The sequence below is a fragment of the Cheilinus undulatus genome, unplaced genomic scaffold (assembly GCF_018320785.1).
Source record: "Cheilinus undulatus unplaced genomic scaffold, ASM1832078v1 Contig16, whole genome shotgun sequence".
Taxonomy (NCBI): Eukaryota; Metazoa; Chordata; class Actinopteri; order Labriformes; family Labridae; genus Cheilinus; species Cheilinus undulatus.
Window position 1 is genome coordinate 1949 of NW_024571683.1, and position 20552 is coordinate 22500.

Consider the following 20552-nt stretch of genomic DNA (forward strand, 5'->3'; position numbering starts at 1 on the left):
GCCATGTGATAGAGACGTGGAGACTAACGACACCTCTCCACGACACCATTGAGTAATGCAAGACACAACATGACAAGTGAAGGACAACACACTAGCATTACATACAGACGGTGGAGACAAGAGAAGGCAGAGATGAGCAGGGACTCAATATTTTAACAGTTTGAATTTGTTGAAGGGGAATGTCTTTGTGCTTGTGTGTGTGTGTGTGTGTGCGTATATATACATATATATTTATATAAACATATATATATAATAATATTACTATATACATATAAGTGAAAAGAGTGATTTAGTGACCTCGTTCTATGTGAATCTCTATGTGACTGTATAAAGTCCATCAAACAGAACTAAACCTGGAGGATGGAGTCTCTATCCCAATCCCTCTAATAGTCCATCCCTTTGTCTTACTCCTGTAGATGGAGGTCTACACTGTAACTGTAGCAACAGGGACGTCAGACTATTCTGGAACAAACAACTACATCTACGTGACTCTGGTGGGAGAGAAAGGTGAGAGTGAGCGCACCCTGCTGGACAACCCTGGACTGGACTTCTGCAAAGGAGCGGTAGGTAGATGCCGAGTAGGTAGTAGACCTCTGATAGTAGTTAGTAGACCTCTGATAGTAGGTAGTAGACCTCTGATAGAAGGTAGTAGACCTCTGATAGAAGGTAGTAGACCTCTGATAGAAGGTAGTAGACCTCTGATAGTAGGTAGTAGACCTCTGATAGTAGTTAGTAGACCTCTGATAGAAGGTAGTAGACCTCTGATAGTAGGTAGTAGACCTCTGATAGTAGGTAGTAGACCTCTGATAGTAGGTAGTAGACCTCTGATAGTAGGTAGTAGACCTCTGATGGGAGGTAGTAGACCTCTGATTGGAGTGTAGTTGACCTCTGATAGTAGTTAGTAGACCTCTGATAGAAGGTAGTAGACCTCTGATAGTATCTAGGAGACCTCTGATAGTAGGTAGTAGACCTCTGATAGTAGGTAGTAGACCTCTGATAGAAGGTAGTAGACCTCTGATAGTAGGTAGTAGACCTCTGATAGTAGGTAGTAGACCTCTGATAGTAGGTAGTAGACCTCTGATAGAAGGTAGTAGACCTCTGATAGTATCTAGGAGACCTCTGATAGTAGGTAGTAGACCTCTGATAGTAGGTAGTAGACCTCTGATAGAAGGTAGTAGACCTCTGATAGTAGGTAGTAGACCTCTGATAGTAGGTAGTAGACCTCTGATAGTAGTTAGTAGAACTCTGTTAGTAGGTAGTAGACCTCTGATAGTAGGTAGTAGACCTCTGATAGAAGGTAGTAGACCTCTGATTGGAGTGTAGTTGACCTCTGATAGTAGTTAGTAGACCTCTGATAGAAGGTAGTAGACCTCTGATAGTATCTAGAGACCTCTGATAGTAGGTAGTAGACCTCTGATAGTAGGTAGTAGACGTCTGATAGTAGGTAGTAGACCTCTGATAGAAGGTAGTAGACCTCTGATAGTAGTTAGTAGACCTCTGATTGGAGGTAGTTGACCTCTGATAGTAGTTAGTAGATCTCTGATTGGAGGCAGTAGACTTCTGAAAGTAGTTAGTAGACCTCTGATAGTAGGGAGTAGACCTCTGATAGTAGGTAGTAGACCTCTGATAGTAGGTCGTAGACCTCTGATAGTAGTAGACCTCTGATAGTAGGTAGTAGACCTCTGATAGAAGGTAGTAGACCTCTGATAGTAGGTAGTAGACCTCTGATAGTAGTAGACCTCTGATAGTAGTTGGAAGACCTCTGATAGTAGGTAGTAGACCTCTGATAGTAGGTAGTAGACCTCTGATAGTAGGTAGTAGACCTCTGATAGTAGGTAGTAGACCTCTGATAGTAGGTAGTAGACCTCTGATAGTAGGTAGTAGACCTCTGATAGTAGGTAGTAGACCTCTGATAGTAGGTAGACCTCTGATAGTGTAGTAGACCTCTGATAGTAGTTAGTAGACCTCTGATAGTAGGTAGTAGACCTCTGATAGTAGGTGGTAGACCTCTGATAGAAGGTAGTAGACCTCTGATAGTGGGTAGTAGACCTCTGATAGTAGGTAGTAGACCTCTGATAGTATCTAGGAGACCTCTGATAGTAGGTAGTAGACCTCTGATAGTAGGTAGTAGATGACTTACAGTAGGTAGTAGACCTCTGATAGTAGGTAGTAGATGACTTACAGTAGGTAGTAGACCTCTGATAGAAGGTAGTAGACCTCTGATTGGAGGTAGTTGACCTCTGATAGAAGGTAGTAGACCTCTGATAGTATCTAGGAGACCTCTGATAGTAGGTAGTAGACCTCTGATAGTAGGTAGTAGACCTCTGATAGAAGGTAGTAGACCTCTGATAGAAGGTAGTAGACCTCTGATTGGAGGTAGTTGACCTCTGATAGTAGTTAGTAGACCTCTGATAGAAGGTAGTAGACCTCTGATAGTATCTAGAGACCTCTGATAGTAGGTAGTAGACCTCTGATAGTAGGTAGTAGACCTCTGATAGTAGGTAGTAGACCTCTGATAGTAGGTAGTAGACCTCTGATAGTATCTAGTAGACCTCTGATAGTAGGTAGTAGACCTCTGATTGTAGGTAGTAGACCTCTGATAGAAGGTAGTAGACCTCTGATAGTAGGTAGTAGACCTCTGATAGTAGGTAGACCTCTGATAGTAGTTAGTAGACCTCTGATAGTAGGTAGTAGACCTCTGATAGTAGGTAGTAGACCTCTGATAGTAGGTAGTAGACCTCTGATAGAAGGTAGTAGACCTCTGATAGGAGGTAGTTGACCTCTGATAGTAGTTAGTAGACCTCTGATAGAAGGTAGTAGACCTCTGATAGTATCTAGAGACCTCTGATAGTATCTAGTAGACCTCTGATAGTAGGTAGTAGACCTCTGATAGTAGGTAGTAGACCTCTGATAGAAGGTAGTAGACCTCTGATAGTAGTTAGTAGACCTCTGATTGGAGGTAGTTGACCTCTGATAGTAGTTAGTAGATCTCTGATTGGAGGCAGTAGACTTCTGAAAGTAGTTAGTAGACCTCTGATAGTAGGTAGTAGACCTCTGATAGAAGGTAGTAGACCTCTGATAGTAGTTAGTAGACCTCTGATAGTAGGTACTTGACCTCTGATAGGAGCAGGTAGAGCTCTGATTGTCTGTAGTAGACATCTGATGGTAGGTAGTAGACCTCTGATAGTAGGTAGTAGACCTCTGATAGTAGTTGGAAGACCTCTGATAGTAGGTAGTAGACCTCTGATAGTAGGTAGTAGACCTCTGATAGTAGGTAGTAGACCTCTGATAGTAGGTAGTAGACCTCTGATAGTAGTTAGTAGACCTCTGATAGTAGGTAGTAGACCTCTGATAGTAGGTAGTAGACCTCTGATAGAAGGTAGTAGACCTCTGATAGTAGGTAGTAGACCTCTGATAGTAGTTAGTAGACCTCTGATAGTAGGTAGTAGACCTCTGATAGTAGGTTGTAGACCTCTGATAGAAGGTAGTAGACCTCTGATAGTGGGTAGTAGACCTCTGATAGTAGGTAGTAGACCTCTGATAGTATCTAGGAGACCTCTGATAGTAGGTAGTAGACCTCTGATAGTAGGTATGACCAGGTAGTAGACCTCTGATAGTAGGTAGCAGACCTCTGATAGGAGGTAATAGAAGACTGAAAGTAGGTAGTAGACCTCTGATAGTAAGTAGTAGACCTCTGATAATAGGTAGTAGACCTCTGATAGTAGGTAGTAGACCTCTGATAATAGGTAGTAGACCTCTGACAGTAGGTAGTAGACCTCTGATAATAGGTAGTAGACCTCTGATAGTAGGTAGTAGACCTCTGATAGTAGGTAGTAGACCTCTGATAGTAGGTAGTAGACCTCTGATAGTAGGTAGTAGACCTCTGATAGTAGGTAGTAGACCTCTGATAGTAGGTAGTAGACCTCTGATAGTAGGTAGTAGACCTCTGACAGTAGGTAGTAGACCTCTGATAATAGGTAGTAGACCTCTGATAATAGGTAGTAGACCTCTGATAGTAGGTAGTAGACCTCTGACAGTAGGTAGTAGACCTCTGATAATAGGTAGTAGACCTCTGACAGTAGGTAGTAGACCTCTGATAATAGGTAGTAGACCTCTGATAGTAGGTCGTAGACCTCTGATAGTAGGTAGTAGACCTCTGATAGTAGGTAGTAGACCTCTGATAGTAGGTGGTAGACCTCTGATAGTCAGTAGACCTCTGACAGTAGGTAGTAGACCTCTGATAATAGGTAGTAGACCTCTGATAGTAGGTAGTAGACCTCTGATAGTAAGTAGTAGACCTCTGATAATAGGTCGTAGACCTCTGATAGTAGGTAGTAGACCTCTGATAGTAGGTAGTAGACCTCTGATAGTAGGTAGTAGACCTCTGATAGTATCTAGGAGACCTCTGATAGTAGGTAGTAGACCTCTGATAGTAGGTAGTAGACCTCTGATAGAAGGTAGTAGACCTCTGATAGTAGGTAGTAGACCTCTGATAGTAGGTTGTAAACCTCTGATAGTAAGTAGTAGACCTCTGATAGTAGGTAGTAGACCTCTGATAGTAGGTAGTAGACCTCTGATAGTAGGTAGTAGACCTCTGACAGTAGGTAGTAGACCTCTGATAGTAGGTAGTAGATGACTGATAGTAGGTAGTAGACCTCTGATAGTAAGTAGTAGACCTCTTAGTGGTTAGATGACCTCTGATAGTAGTTAGTAGACCTCTGATTGAAGGTAGTAGACCTGTGATAGTAGGTAGTAGACCTCTGATTGTAGGTAGTAGACCTCTGATAGTAAGTAGATGACTGACAGTAGGTAGTAGACCTCTGGTAGTAGGTCGTAGACCTCTGAAAGTAGGTGGTAGACCTCTGATAGTAGGTAGAAGACCTCTGATAGTAGGTAGTAGACCTCTGATACTATGTAGTAGAGGACTGATAGTGGGTAGTAAACCTCTGATAGTAGGTAGTAGACCTCTGATAGTAGGTAGTAGACCTCTGATAGTAGGTAGTAGACCTCTGATAGAAAGTAGCAGACCTCTGAAAGTAGTTAGCAGACCTCTGATAGTATCTAGAGACCTCTGATAGTAGTTAGCAGACCTCTGATAGTAGGTAGTAGACCTCTGATAGAAACTAGCAGACCTCTGACAGTAGTTAGAAGACATCTGATAGTTTCTAGGAGACCACTGATAGTATGTAGTAGACCTCTGATAGTAGGTAGTAGACCTCTGATAGTAGGTAGTAGACCTCTGATAGTAGTTAGTAGACCTCTGATAGTAGGTAGTAGACCTCTGATAGTAGGTAGTAGACCTCCAATAGTAGGTCGTAGACCTCTGATAGTAGGTAGTAGACCTCTGATAGTAGGTAGTAGACCTCTGATAGAAGGTAGTAGACCTCTGATAGTAGGTAGTAGACCTCTGATAGTAGGTAGTAGACCTCTGATAGTAGTTAGTAGACCTCTGATAGTAGGTAGTAGACCTCTGATAGTAGGTAGTAGATGACTGATAGTGGGTTGTAAACCTCTGATGACCTCCACTAGTCATCTGATGGTCACTGATGACCTCCACTAGTCATCTGATGGTCACTGATGACCTCCACTATTCATCTGATGGTCACTGATGACCTCCACTAGTCATCTGAGGGTCACATATAACCTCCACTAGTCATCTGATGGTCACTTATGACCTCCACTAGTCATCTGATGGTCACATATAACCTCCAGTAGTCACCTGATGGTCAAATATATCCTCCACTAGTCATCTGATGGTCACATATAACCTCCAGCGGTCATCTGATGGTCACTGATGACCTCCACTAGTCATCTGATGGTCACATATAACCTCCAGTAGTCACCTGATGGTCAAATATAACCTCCACTAGTCATCTGATGGTCACTGATGACCTCCACTAGTCATCTGATGGTCACATATAACCTCCACTAGTCATCTGAGGGTCACTGATGACCTCCACTAGTCATCTGATGGTCACATATAAACTCCACTAGTCAACTGATGGTCACATATAACCTCCACTAGTCATCTGATGGTCACTTATGATCTCCACTAGTCATCTGATGGTCACATATAACCTCCACTAGTCATCTGATGGTCACTGATGACCTCCACTAGTCATCTGATGGTCACTGATGACCTCCACTAGTCATCTGATGGTCACATATAACCTCCACTAGTCATCTGATGGTCACTGATGACCTCCACTAGTCATCTGATGGTCACATATAACCTCCACTAGTCATCCGTTGGTCACTGATGACCTCCACTAGTCATCTGATGGTCACATGTAACCTCCACTAGTCATCTGATGGTCACATATAACCTCCACTAGTCATCTGATGGTCACCTATAACCTCCACTAGTCATCTGATGGTCACTGATAACTTCCACTAGTCATCTGATGGTCACTGATGACCTCCACTAGTCATCAGATGGTCACATATAACCTCCACTAGTCATCTGACGGTCACTGATGACCTCCACTACTCATCTGATGGTCACTGATGACCTCCACCAGTCATCTGATGGTCACATATAACCTCCAGCAGTCATCTGATGGTCACTGATGACCTCCACTAGTCATCTGATTGTCACTGATGACCTCCACTAGTCATCTGACGGTCACTGATGACCTCCACTACTCATCTGATGGTCACATGTAACCTCCACTAGTCATCTGATGGTCACTGATGACCTCCACTAGTCATCTGATGGTCACATATAACCTCCACTTGCAATCTGATGGTCACTGATGACCTCCACTAGTCATCTGATGGTCACTGATAACCTCCATTAGTCATCGGATGGTCACAAATAACCTCCACTAGTCATCTGATGGTCACTGTAAACCTCCATTAGTCATCCGATGGTCAATAACCTCCATTAGTCATCTGATGGTCACTGATGACCTCCACTAGTCATCTGATGGTCACTGATGACCTCCACTAGTCATCTGATGGTCACTGATAACCTCCATTAGTCATCTGATGGTCACATAAAAACCTCCACTAGTCATCTGATGGTCACATATAACCTCCACTAGTCATCTGATTGTCACTGATGACCTCCACTAGTCATCTGACGGTCACTGATGACCTCCACCAGTCATTTGACGGTCACTGATGACCTCCACTACTCATCTGATGGTCACTGATGACCTCCACTAGTCATCTGATGGTCACTGATGACCTCCACTAGTCATCTGATGGTCACTGACGACCTCCACTAGTCATCTGATGGTCACTGATAACCTCCACTAGTCATCTGATGGTCACTGACGACCTCCACTAGTCATCTGATGGTCACTGATAACCTCCACTAGTCATCTGATGGTCACTGACGACCTCCACTAGTCATCTGATGGTCACTTATAACCTCCACTAGTCATCTGATGGTCACTGAAGACCTCCACTAGTCATCAGATGGTTACATATAACCTCCAGTAGTCATCTGATGGTCACAGATGACCTCCACTAGTCATCTGATGGTCACAGATCACCTCCACTAGACCTCTGAAGGTCACAAATCACCTCCACTAGTCATCTGATGGTCACTAACCTCCACTAGTCATCTGATGGTCACTGAAAACCTCCATTAGTCATCCGATGGTCACAAATAACCTCCATTAGTCATCTGATGGTCACTGATGACCTCCACTAGTCATCTGATGGTCACTGAAAACCTCCAATAGTCATCAGATGGTCACATATAACCTCCATTAGTCATCTGATGGTCACTGATGACCTCCACTAGTCATCTGATGGTCACTGATGACCTCCACTAGTCATCTGATGGTCACTGATAACCTCCATTAGTCATCTTATGGTCACATATAACCTCCACTAGTCATCTGATGGTCACATATAACCTCCACTAGTCATCTGATGGTCACATATAACCTCCACTAGTCATCTGATGGTCACTGATGACCTCCACTACTCATCTGATGGTCACTGATGACCTCCACTAGTCATCTGATGGTCACTGATGACCTCCACTAGTCATCTGATGGTCACTGATGAACCTCCACTAGTCATCTGATGGTCACTGATGACCTCCACTAGTCATCTGATGGTCACTGACCCTCCACTAGTCATCTGATGGTCACATATAACCTCCACTCGTCATCTGATGGTCACATATAACCTCCAGCGGTCATCTGATGGTCACTGATGACCTCCACTAGTCATCTGATTGTCACATATAACCTCCACTAGTCATCTGATGGTCACAGATGACCTCCACTAGTCATCTGAGGGTCACTTAAGACCTCCACTACTCATCTGATGGTCACATAAAACCTCCACTAGTCATCAGATGGTCACACATTACCTCCACTAGTCATCTGATGGTCACTGATAACCTCCAGTAGTCATCCGATGGTCACAAATAACCTCCACTAGTCATCTGATGGTCACATATAACCTCCACTAGTCATCTGATGGTCACTGATGACCTCCACTAGTCATCTGATGGTCACTGACGACCTCCACTAGTCATCTGATGGTCACTGATAACCTCCATTAGTCATCTGATGGTCACTGATAACCTCCACTAGTCATCTGATGGTCACTGATGACCTCCACTACTCATCTGATGGTCACTGACCTCCACTACTCATCTGATGGTCACATATAACCTCCACTAGTCATCTGATGGTCACATGTAACCTCCACTAGTCATCTGATGGTCACATATAACCTCCACTAGTCATCTGATGGTCACCTCTAACCTCCACTAGTCATCTGATGGTCACATATAACCTCCAGCGGTCATCTGATGGTCACTGACGACTCCACTAGTCATCTGATGGTCACATATTACCTCCACTAGTCATCTGATGGTCACATGTAACCTCCACTAGTCATCTGATGGTCACTGATAACCTCCATTAGTCATCCGATGGTCACTAATAACCTCCACTAGTCATCTGATGGTCACTTATAACCTCCACTAGTCATCTGATGGTCACTGATGACCTCCACTACTCATCTGATGGTCACTGATGACCTCCACTAGTCATCTGATGGTCACTGATAACCTCCACTAGTCATCAGATGGTCACTGAGAACCTCCATTAGTCATCTGATGGTCACTGATGAACCTCCACTAGTCATCTGATGGTCACTGATAACCTCCACTAGTCATCTGATGGTCACATATAAACTCCACTACTCATCTGATGGTCACTCATAACCTCCACTAGTCATCTGATGGTCACTGAAAACCTCCATTAGTCATCCGATGGTCACAAATAACCTCCATTAGTCATCTGATGGTCACTGATGACCTCCACTAGTCATCTGATGGTCACTGACGACCTCCACTAGTCATCTGATGGTCACTTATAACCTCCACTAGTCATCTGATGGTCACATATAAACCTCCACTAGTCATCTGATGGTCACATATAAACTCCACTAGTCATCTGATGGTCACATATGAACTCCACTAGTCATCTGATGGTCACTGATGAACCTCCACTAGTCATCTGATGGTCACTGATGACCTCCACTACTCATCTGATGGTCACTGATGACCTCCACTAGTCATCTGATGGTCACTTATCACCTCCACTAGTCATCAGATGGTCACAGATGACCTCCACTAGTCATCTGATGGTCACTGATAACCTCCACTAGTCATCTGATGGTCACATATAAACTCCACGAGTCATCTGATGGTCACATATAACCTCCAGCGTCATCTGATGGTCACTGATGACCTCCACTAGTCATCTGATGGTCACAAATAACCTCCACTAGTCATCTGATGGTCACTGATGACCTCCACTAGTCATCTGATGGTCACTGATGACCTCCACTAGTCATCTGATGGTCACATATAACCTCCACTAGTCATCCGATGGTCACAAATAACCTCCACTAGTCATCTGATGGTCACTGATAACCTCCAGTAGTCATCAGATGGTCACTGAAATAACCTCCACTAGTCATCTGATGGTCACATATAACCTCCACTAGTCATCTGATGGTCACTGATGAACCTCCACTAGTCATCTGATGGTCACTTATTACCTCCACTAGTCATCTGATGGTCACTTATCACCTCCACTAGTCAACTGATGGTCACATATAACCTCCACTAGTCATCTGATGGTCACTGATGACCTCCACTAGTCATCTGATGGTCACTGATGACTCCACTAGTCATCTGATGGTCACATATAACCTCCACTAGTCATCTGATGGTCACATATAACCTCCAGCGGTCATCTGATGGTCACATATAACCTCCACTAGTCATCTGATGGTCACATATCCTCCACTAGTCATCTGATGGTCACATGATGACCTCCACTAGTCATCTGATGGTCACTGATGACCTCCACTACTCATCTGATGGTCACATGTAACCTCCACTAGTCATCTGATGGTCACAGATAACCTCCACTAGTCATCTGATGGTCACTGATAACCTCCATTAGTCATCCGATGGTCACAAATAACCTCCACTAGTCATCTGATGGTCACATATAACCTCCACTAGTCATCTGATTGTCACTGATGACCTCCACGAGTCATCTGATGGTCACTGATGACCTCCACTAGTCATCTGATGGTCACTGATAACCTCCATTAGTCATCTGATGGTCACTGACGACCTCCACTAGTCATCTGATGGTCACTGATGACCTCCACTACTCATCTGATGGTCACTGACGACCTCCACTAGTCATCTGATTGTCACTGATGACCTCCACGAGTCATCTGATGGTCACTGATGACCTCCACTAGTCATCTGATGGTCACTGATAACCTCCACTAGTCATCTGATTGTCACTGATGACCTCCACCAGTCATCTGACGGTCACTGATGACCTCCACTACTCATCTGATGGTCACATATAACCTCCAGCGGTCATCTGATGGTCACTGATGACCTCCACTAGTCATCTGATGGTCACATATAAACTCCACTAGTCATCTGATGGTCACTGATGACCTCCACTAGTCATCTGATGGTCACATATAACCTCCACTAGTCATCTGATGGTCACATATAACCTCCACTAGTCAGCTGATTGTCACCTATAACCTCCACTAGAAATCTGATGGTCACTGATCACCTCCAGTAGTCATCTGATGGTCACTGATTACCTCCACTAGTCATCTGATGGTCACTGATGACCTCCACTAGTCATCTGATGGTCACTGATGACCTCCACTAGTCATCTGATGGTCACTGACGACCTCCACTAGTCATCTGATGGTCACATATAACCTCCACTAGTCATCTGATGGTCACATATAACCTCCACTAGTCATCTGATGGTCACTGATGACCTCCACTAGTCATCTGATGGTCACAGATAACCTCCACTAGTCATCCGATGGTCACTCATGACCTCCACTAGTCATCTGATGGTCACTGACGACCTCCACTAGTCATCTGATGGTCACATATAACCTCCACTAGTCATCCGATGGTCACAAATAACCTCCACTAGTCATCTGATGGTCACTGATAACCTCCATTAGTCATCCGATGGTCACAAATAACCTCCACTAGTCATCTGATGGTCACATATAACCTCCACTAGTCATCTGATTGTCACTGATGACCTCCACGAGTCATCTGACGGTCACTGATGACCTCCACCAGTCATCTGACGGTCACTGATGACCTCCACTAGTCATTGGATGGTCACTGATGACCTCCACTAGTCATCTGATGGTCACTGATGACCTCCACTACTCATCTGATGGTCACATGTAACCTCCACTAGTCATTGGATGGTCACTGATGACCTCCACTAGTCATCTGATGGTCACATATAACCTCCAGCGGTCATCTGATGGTCACTGATGACCTCCACTAGTCATCTGATGGTCACATATAAACTCCACTAGTCATCTGATGGTCACATATAACCTCCACTAGTCATCTGATTGTCACATATAACCTCCACTAGTCATCTGATGGTCACTGATGACCTCCACTAGTCATCTGATGGTCACTGATGACCTCCACCAGTCATCTGATGGTCACTGATGAACCTCCACTAGTCATCTGATGGTCACTGATGACCTCCACTAGTCATCTGATGGTCACTGATAACCTCCACTAGTCATCTGATGGTCACTGATAACCTCCACTAGTCATCTGATGGTCACATATACCTCCACTATTCATCTGATTGTCACATATAAACTCCACTAGTCATCTGATGGTCACTTATTACCTCCACTAGTCATCTGATGGTCACTGATAACCTCCACTAGTCATCTGATGGTCACTGATGACCTCCACTAGTCATCTGATGGTCACTGATGACCTCCACTAGTCATCTGATGGTCACTGATGACCTCCACTAGTCATCTGATGGTCACTGACGACCTCCACTAGTCATCTGATGGTCACATATAACCTCCACTAGTCATCTGATGGTCACATATAACCTCCAGCGGTCATCTGATGGTCACTGATGACCTCCACTAGTCATCTGATGGTCACATAACCTCCACTAGTCATCTGATGGTCACTGATGACCTCCACTACTCATCTGATGGTCACTGACGACCTCCACTAGTCATCTGATGGTCACATATAACCTCCACTAGTCATCTGATGGTCACAAATAACCTCCACTAGTCATCTGATGGTCACTGATAACCTCCATTAGTCATCCGATGGTCACAAATAACCTCCACTAGTCATCTGATGGTCACATATAACCTCCACTAGTCATCTGATTGTCACTGATGACCTCCACGAGTCATCTGATGGTCACTGATGACCTCCACTAGTCATCTGATGGTCACTGATGACCTCCACTAGTCATCTGATGGTCACTGATGACCTCCACTAGTCATCTGATGGTCACTGATAACCTCCACTAGTCATCTGATGGTCACTGATAACCTCCATTAGTCATCCGATGGTCACAAATAACCTCCACTAGTCATCTGATGGTCACATATAACCTCCACTAGTCATCTGATTGTCACTGATCACCTCCACTAGTCATCTGATGGTCACTGATGACCTCCACTAGTCATCTGATGGTCACTGATAACCTCCACTAGTCATCTGATGGTCACTGATGACCTCCACTAGTCATCTGATGGTCACATATAACCTCCACTAGTCATCTGACGGTCACTGATAACCTCCATTAGTCATCTGATGGTCACTTATAACCTCCACTAGTCATCTGATGGTCACTGAAAACCTCCACTAGTCATCTGATGGTCACATATAAACTCCACTAGTCATCTGATGGTCACTGATGACCTCCACTAGTCATCTGATGGTCACATATAACCTCCATTAGTCATCCGATGGTCACAAATAACCTCCACTAGTCATCTGATGGTCACATATAACCTCCACTAGTCATCTGATGGTCACTGATGACCTCCACTAGTCATCTGATGGTCACATATAACCTCCACTAGTCATCTGATGGTCACATATAACCTCCACTAGTCATCTGATGGTCACATATAACCTCCACTAGTCATCTGATGGTCACTGATGACCTCCACTAGTCATCTGAAGGTCACAGATTACCTCCACAAGTCATCTGAAGGTCACTGATGACCTCCACTAGTGATCTGATGTTCACTGAGTACCTCAAGTAGTCATCTGATGGTCACTGATTACCTCCACTAGTCATCTGATGGTCACTGACGACCTCCACTAGTCATCTGATGGTCACATATAACCTCCACTAGTCATCTGATGGTCACATATAACCTCCAGCGGTCATCTGATGGTCACTGATGACCTCCACTAGTCATCTGATGGTCACATATAACCTCTACTAGTCATCTGATGGTCACTGATGACCTCCACTAGTCATCTGATGGTCACTGACGACCTCCACTAGTCATCTGATGGTCACATATAACCTCCACCAGTCATCCGATGGTCACAAATAACCTCCACTAGTCATCTGATGGTCACTGATAACCTCCATTAGTCATCTGATGGTCACTGATGACCTCCACTAGTCATCTGATGGTCACATATAACCTCTACTAGTCATCTGATTGTCACTGATGACCTCCACGAGTCATCTGATGGTCACTGATGACCTCCACTAGTCATCTGATGGTCACTGATAACCTCCATTAGTCATCTGATGGTCACTGACGACCTCCACTAGTCATCTGATGGTCACTGATGACCTCCACTAGTCATCTGATGGTCACTGACGACCTCCACTAGTCATCTGATGGTCACATATAACCTCCACTAGTCATCTGATGGTCACATATAACCTCCAGCGGTCATCTGATGGTCACTGATGACCTCCACTAGTCATCTGATGGTCACATATAACCTCTACTAGTCATCTGATGGTCACTGATGACCTCCACTAGTCATCTGATGGTCACATATAACCTCTACTAGTCATCTGATGGTCACTGATGACCTCCACTAGTCATCTGATGGTCACTGACGACCTCCACTAGTCATCTGATGGTCACATATAACCTCCACTAGTCATCCGATGGTCACAAATAACCTCCACTAGTCATCTGATGGTCACTGATAACCTCCATTAGTCATCTGATGGTCACATATAACCTCCACTAGTCATCTGATTGTCACTGATGACCTCCACGAGTCATCTGATGGTCACTGATGACCTCCACTAGTCATCTGATGGTCACTGATGACCTCCACTAGTCATCTGATGGTCACTGATAACCTCCACTAGTCATCTGATGGTCACTGATGACCTCCACTAGTCATCTGATGGTCACTGATAACCTCCATTAGTCATCCGATGGTCACAAATAACCTCCACTAGTCATCTGATGGTCACATATAACCTCCACTAGTCATCCGATGGTCACAAATAACCTCCACTAGTCATCTGATTGTCACTGATGACCTCCACGAGTCATCTGATGGTCACTGATGACCTCCACTAGTCATCTGATGGTCACTGATGACCTCCACTAGTCATCTGATGGTCACATATGACCTCCACTAGTCATCTGATGGTCACTGACGACCTCCACTAGTCATCTGATGGTCACATATAACCTCCACTAGTCATCTGATGGTCACATATAACCTCCACTAGTCATCTGATGGTCACTGATGACCTCCACTAGTCATCTGATGGTCACTGACGACCTCCACTAGTCATCTGATGGTCACATATAACCTCCACTAGTCATCAGATGGTCACAAATAACCTCCACTAGTCATCTGATGGTCACTGATAACCTCCAGTAGTCATCAGATGGTCACAAATAACCTCCACTAGTCATCTGATGGTCACATATAACCTCCACTAGTCATCTGATTGTCACTGATGACCTCCACTAGTCATCTGATGGTCACTGATGACCTCCACTAGTCATCTGATGGTCACTGATAACCTCCATTAGTCATCTGATGGTCACTGATAACCTCCACTAGTCATCTGATGGTCACTGATGACCTCCACTACTCATCTGATGGTCACTGACGACCTCCACTAGTCATCTGATGGTCACATATAACCTCCACTAGTCATCTGATGGTCACATATAACCTCCAGCGGTCATCTGATGGTCACTGATGACCTCCACTAGTCATCTGATGGTCACATATAACCTCTACTAGTCATCTGATGGTCACTGATGACCTCCACTAGTCATCTGATGGTCACTGACGACCTCCACTAGTCATCTGATGGTCACATATAACCTCCACCAGTCATCCGATGGTCACAAATAACCTCCACTAGTCATCTGATGGTCACTGATAACCTCCACTAGTCATCCGATGGTCACAAATAACCTCCACTAGTCATCTGATGGTCACATATAACCTCCACTAGTCATCTGATTGTCACTGATGACCTCCACGAGTCATCTGATGGTCACTGATGACCTCCACTAGTCATCTGATGGTCACTGATGACCTCCACTAGTCATCTGATGGTCACTGATAACCTCCACTAGTCATCTGATGGTCACTGATGACCTCCACTAGTCATCTGATGGTCACTGATAACCTCCACTAGTCATCTGATGGTCACATATAACCTCCACCAGTCATCCGATGGTCACAAATAACCTCCACTAGTCATCTGATGGTCACTGATAACCTCCATTAGTCATCCGATGGTCACAAATAACCTCCACTAGTCATCTGATGGTCACATATAACCTCCACTAGTCATCTGATTGTCACTGATGACCTCCACGAGTCATCTGACGGTCACTGATGACCTCCACCAGTCATCTGACGGTCACTGATGACCTCCACTACTCATCTGATGGTCACATGTAACCTCCACTAGTCATTGGATGGTCACTGATGACCTCCACTACTCATCTGATGGTCACATATAACCTCCACTAGTCATCTGATGGTCACATATAACCTCCAGTAGTCATCTGATGGTCACATATAACCTCCACTAGTCATCTGATGGTCACTTATAACCTCCACTAGTCATCTGATGGTCACTGAAAACCTCCACTAGTCATCTGATGGTCACATATAAACTCCACTAGTCATCTGATGGTCACTTATAACCTCCACTAGTCATCTGATGGTCACTGAAAACCTCCACTAGTCATCTGATGGTCACATATAAACTCCACTAGTCATCTGATGGTCACTGATGACCTCCACTAGTCATCTGATGGTCACTGATGACCTCCACTAGTCATCTGATGGTCACATATAACCTCCACTAGTCATCTGATGGTCACTGATGACCTCCACTAGTCATCTGATGGTCACTGATGACCTCCACTAGTCATCTGATGGTCACTGATGACCTCCACTAGTCATCTGATGGTCACATATAACCTCCACTAGTCATCTGATGGTCACTGATGACCTCCACTAGTCATCTGATGGTCACTGATGACCTCCACAAGTCATCTGATGGTCACTGATGACCTCCACTAGTCATCTGAAGGTCACATATAACCTCCACTAGTCATTATTATTATGAATTCTTATGCTTTCACCAGACTTAAGAGTATTAATGGGACAACCAATCACCAGTGTTTAGCCCCCCCTCCCCCATTCACTGGGTTACAGGGATGAGGAAGTCCATTGGGCTCAGAAGTAGTCATTTAGTTTTCTGGTGTAGGTTATGTTGTTCTTGCTCTCTCACACAGGTCTATCCTCCCTCCACTAAACCCTCTAGAAGGCTCTCTACATGCTGATTGGATCCCTCCTGCCGCCTTAGCTCCTCCTTACTCCTAACCTCCAGTCAGACTCTGCAGCAGAAAGACATTCCTGACTCGTTTATCTGACATCTCTAGTGCTCCGAGGCCGTAGCTGCTACTGAGGGCAGGAATGTAAACAGGTTGATGGATGTCTCTCTGGTGAGGAAACCGTGTCCATAAAGTCTCAGGTTACTCAGGGTCTGAGGGAGGAAACCGGACTGGATTGATGTGGAGCCGGTTTTAGTGAATGTAGAGGTTACTGTGGAGGAATTTACCCCTGAGGTTATTTGGGTCTTTGCAGTGGACTACCTGGAGATTCATGGAGTTCTGGGTTTGACCAGAAGGGACAGAAAGGACTGGAGTGGAGGGGTCTGTCAGCTCACTTTTAGGACTGATTCAACGGGGCTGGACTAAAAGCCTAAACCTCTCAGATCCATTATTGTGATCTATAAGCATCCCACTGTTGTTGGTTTTTACTGTTTACAACCCTCTATGTGGCTATAAGAACTAAGAGACGTTTTTAATCAGCAGTAAGGGAAGATATCCAAACTTAAATGTCACCTTAAATCTCAGTGAAATAAATCCATATAGTCATCCTGAAAATAAATATGACCCAGTCTTAGTAGAGGTCCTCTGATCAGTATCAGTCCCGGTAAAGGTCTGCTGGTTCCTGCTCTCAAAGATTACAATCGTTGTTTTTCTCCATCAGGTGGACCAGTACAAGGTGAGCAGCAGTGCCCCATTGGGCTCACTGTTACTGGTCAGACTGGAGAAACAGCGATACTGGGTGGAAGATAACTGGTTCTGTCGCTACGTCACAGTGGAGCCACCAGGGGGAGACAAAGCACTAGTGTTCCCGTGTTACCGCTGGTTAATCGGAGATGTGAAGCTGGAGATCAGGGAGGGAACAGGTAGGACTCGCCTGTCGTGGTCAGCTTTAAAGGTAACATACCTGGTTACAGCTCTGTTCTGTTTCCTTGGTTGTTAGCAACGACCCTGAGAGATGACAAGCCCCCTCTGCTGCTGGCTCACAGGAAGGCTGAGCTCCAGGAGAGGAAGAACACCTACAGGTCAGACTCACTATCAAAGGTGTGGGATGTTTGCTGCTGTCGTACCTGTCTCATACAGGTGTGTCTGTGTCTCAGGTGGGTCACGTGGGCTCCAGGGATCCCCAGGTGTATCGATGCTAAAAGTGAAGCAGATTTACCCCAGGATGTCCGCTTTGACAACGAGAAGAGGAGCGACTTTGAGCACTCCTTACACTACGCGTGCGTGTTCACACTCATGAATGCTGCTCTACATCAGGACCTTTAGTGTGAATGCTCACATGGATAAACCAGCAGAGTTTTGATCTGTAAATGAAAAATGTCCCATCAGCCTCCTGGAGCTGTCCCTGAAGAAACTGGCCATCAGGTTTGGAAAGTCCTGGAATGACCTGGAAGATTTCAGACGGATCTTCTGGAAGCTGCGGAGCCCCATAGCTGGTAAGGTGGATGAAATGTTAGAGGATTCACAGAAGCACATTTAAGAAAGAGCAACAGGGCTGCAGCAGCACTGAAGGGCCCTCGCACCTGGCAGAGGGCGTCCTAACCAGGGCTTGACATTAACACCCGCCAACTGGCCAAATGTGGGTGGATTTCGGCCCTGGTGGGTAGCAGCGTGACTCTAACTAGCCACAATAGCGGGTTGGATTTATCAGTGTCACAACTAATGCTTCACTCTGAAAGTGCTTGTCAGTTAGCCCTTATGATTTAGACTTGTTACAGAGAGGCTGTTCGGCACATAAAGGCTCAAACTTCCCTCAAAACAACTGAAAAGTGGCTGGTCTCTTCATCCATTCGTGCGTATTTTACGCAGCGCCAAGGGCTTTGATGCTGTATGACACACACAAACGTGACACTCACAGACATATGCAGACACACACCCGCACTGATGTGTTGGTTAGACTGAAGGCTTCTGTCTGTTTAGGGAAAATGTTGCAGAATTTGCAGGATAAACTCAGACCTGAACTTTCTTTTTCTGCTTTAAAGTGTCTCTCTGTCCATGTGCATCAGCGCCGTTTATGTGTGTGTGCTCTCCAGATGTGTGTCTCTGTCGCTCGTGCAAGCCAGGGCGGGCGGTGTGTGTAAATATTGTTTAATTAATACTCCATCAGTATTCTTTGTTTGTTGAGGGTGATCTAATTGATAAAATCGATAATTAACGGTTATAAAAGACGAGAGAAACTCTGAAACTCTAAAGGTGCAGTGTGTAATATTTAGCCTAGTAGCATTTATCTGAACAAACTTGGTAAAAAAAGCCAAACATTTCTAAGATGATCTATCTAAATAAGTGTTTAGTCATCTAAATTCAAAAATAGCTATTTTGAAGAAAAAAAACTCAGAATAAACCTTTAATTCATACATAGGGAGGGTCCCCTCCATGGATGCCACCATCTTGGATTTTTACATGTTTCCATGGTAACATAGAGGGGAAAAAGGAAAAAGGATAAATGAAGTTATTGTATTGTAGTCACATTACAGATACACATTAAATCAACTGGTTGCCACAGTTTCCAGCAGAGAAATGCAACCTAGAACCCACTTCTAGATGTTGATACTCAGTTTTACACACTGCACCTTTAAATCAGTTCACTGAGGCAGAAAGTCTGTAACTGATCACTGAGGAGTCCAGGAGAATTCAACTAAACTGTGATTTTGTTTCTTCTATTATACATCAGTTGTTTAATGTTCTCCAAATGTGAGCTTCACCACCAAATGTAAGTCATCTATTATTTGAAGAGACATTTGAATTAGTATTAGACACGCGTATGAAAGCATTTCCTCCATACAGTACAGAGCAGAGGACAGGAGAAGCTGGACACTGAATATTCTCTGGTGGAGATTTGTCAGAGTGAAAAGTAGAGACCTTCTTGTAATCTGCTGTAGTTTTTTCTAATAAACAGCCAGTTAACAGTATTTTAATTTTAGCATAGACTTGATACCCATTAAAAAAATAAAAATCTGAGAGTTTTGACTCTTAGATGACTGTCTCTGACAGTCTGACCCATATCTCAGTAGTGTGCTGTTTCATATGAACAGGGAGAAGTGCTTTACTAAGAGGAGAGCTGATATCGATCATAGTGGTGAGGAAAGTAGAGCACGTGTGTCAGATCATACCCTTTGCACCAAATTTGGCATATAGCTCAGAGATACCAAACACCAAAATTGTGGTTAGTGGAAATACTGAGTGGCTAGTAAGTTTGCAGAACCACTAGCCACCGTGGCTGGGAGCAAAAAAGTTAATGTGAAGCCCTGGTCCTAACCGTGGGTGTGTGGGAATAAAAGGTGTAAGCAACCCCTGCTGTGTGCTGTCAATCCTCCCAGGACACTTATCCATCACATAAATGA

The 20552-nt window shown here is 44.6% G+C and overlaps 1 protein-coding gene across 1 annotated transcript in view; it reads left to right on the plus strand.

Annotated features, from left to right (window-relative positions):
- Positions 1 to 416: 416 nt before the first annotated feature.
- Positions 417 to 20552, plus strand: part of alox12 (arachidonate 12-lipoxygenase) — a 43230-nt gene continuing 23094 nt past the window's right edge. The window contains exons 1-5 of the mRNA XM_041782447.1: positions 417 to 563; positions 17873 to 18074; positions 18152 to 18233; positions 18309 to 18431; positions 18541 to 18647. Coding sequence (XP_041638381.1) covers positions 417 to 563; positions 17873 to 18074; positions 18152 to 18233; positions 18309 to 18431; positions 18541 to 18647 — 661 coding nt within the window. The remainder of the gene's footprint in view (positions 564 to 17872; positions 18075 to 18151; positions 18234 to 18308; positions 18432 to 18540; positions 18648 to 20552) is intronic.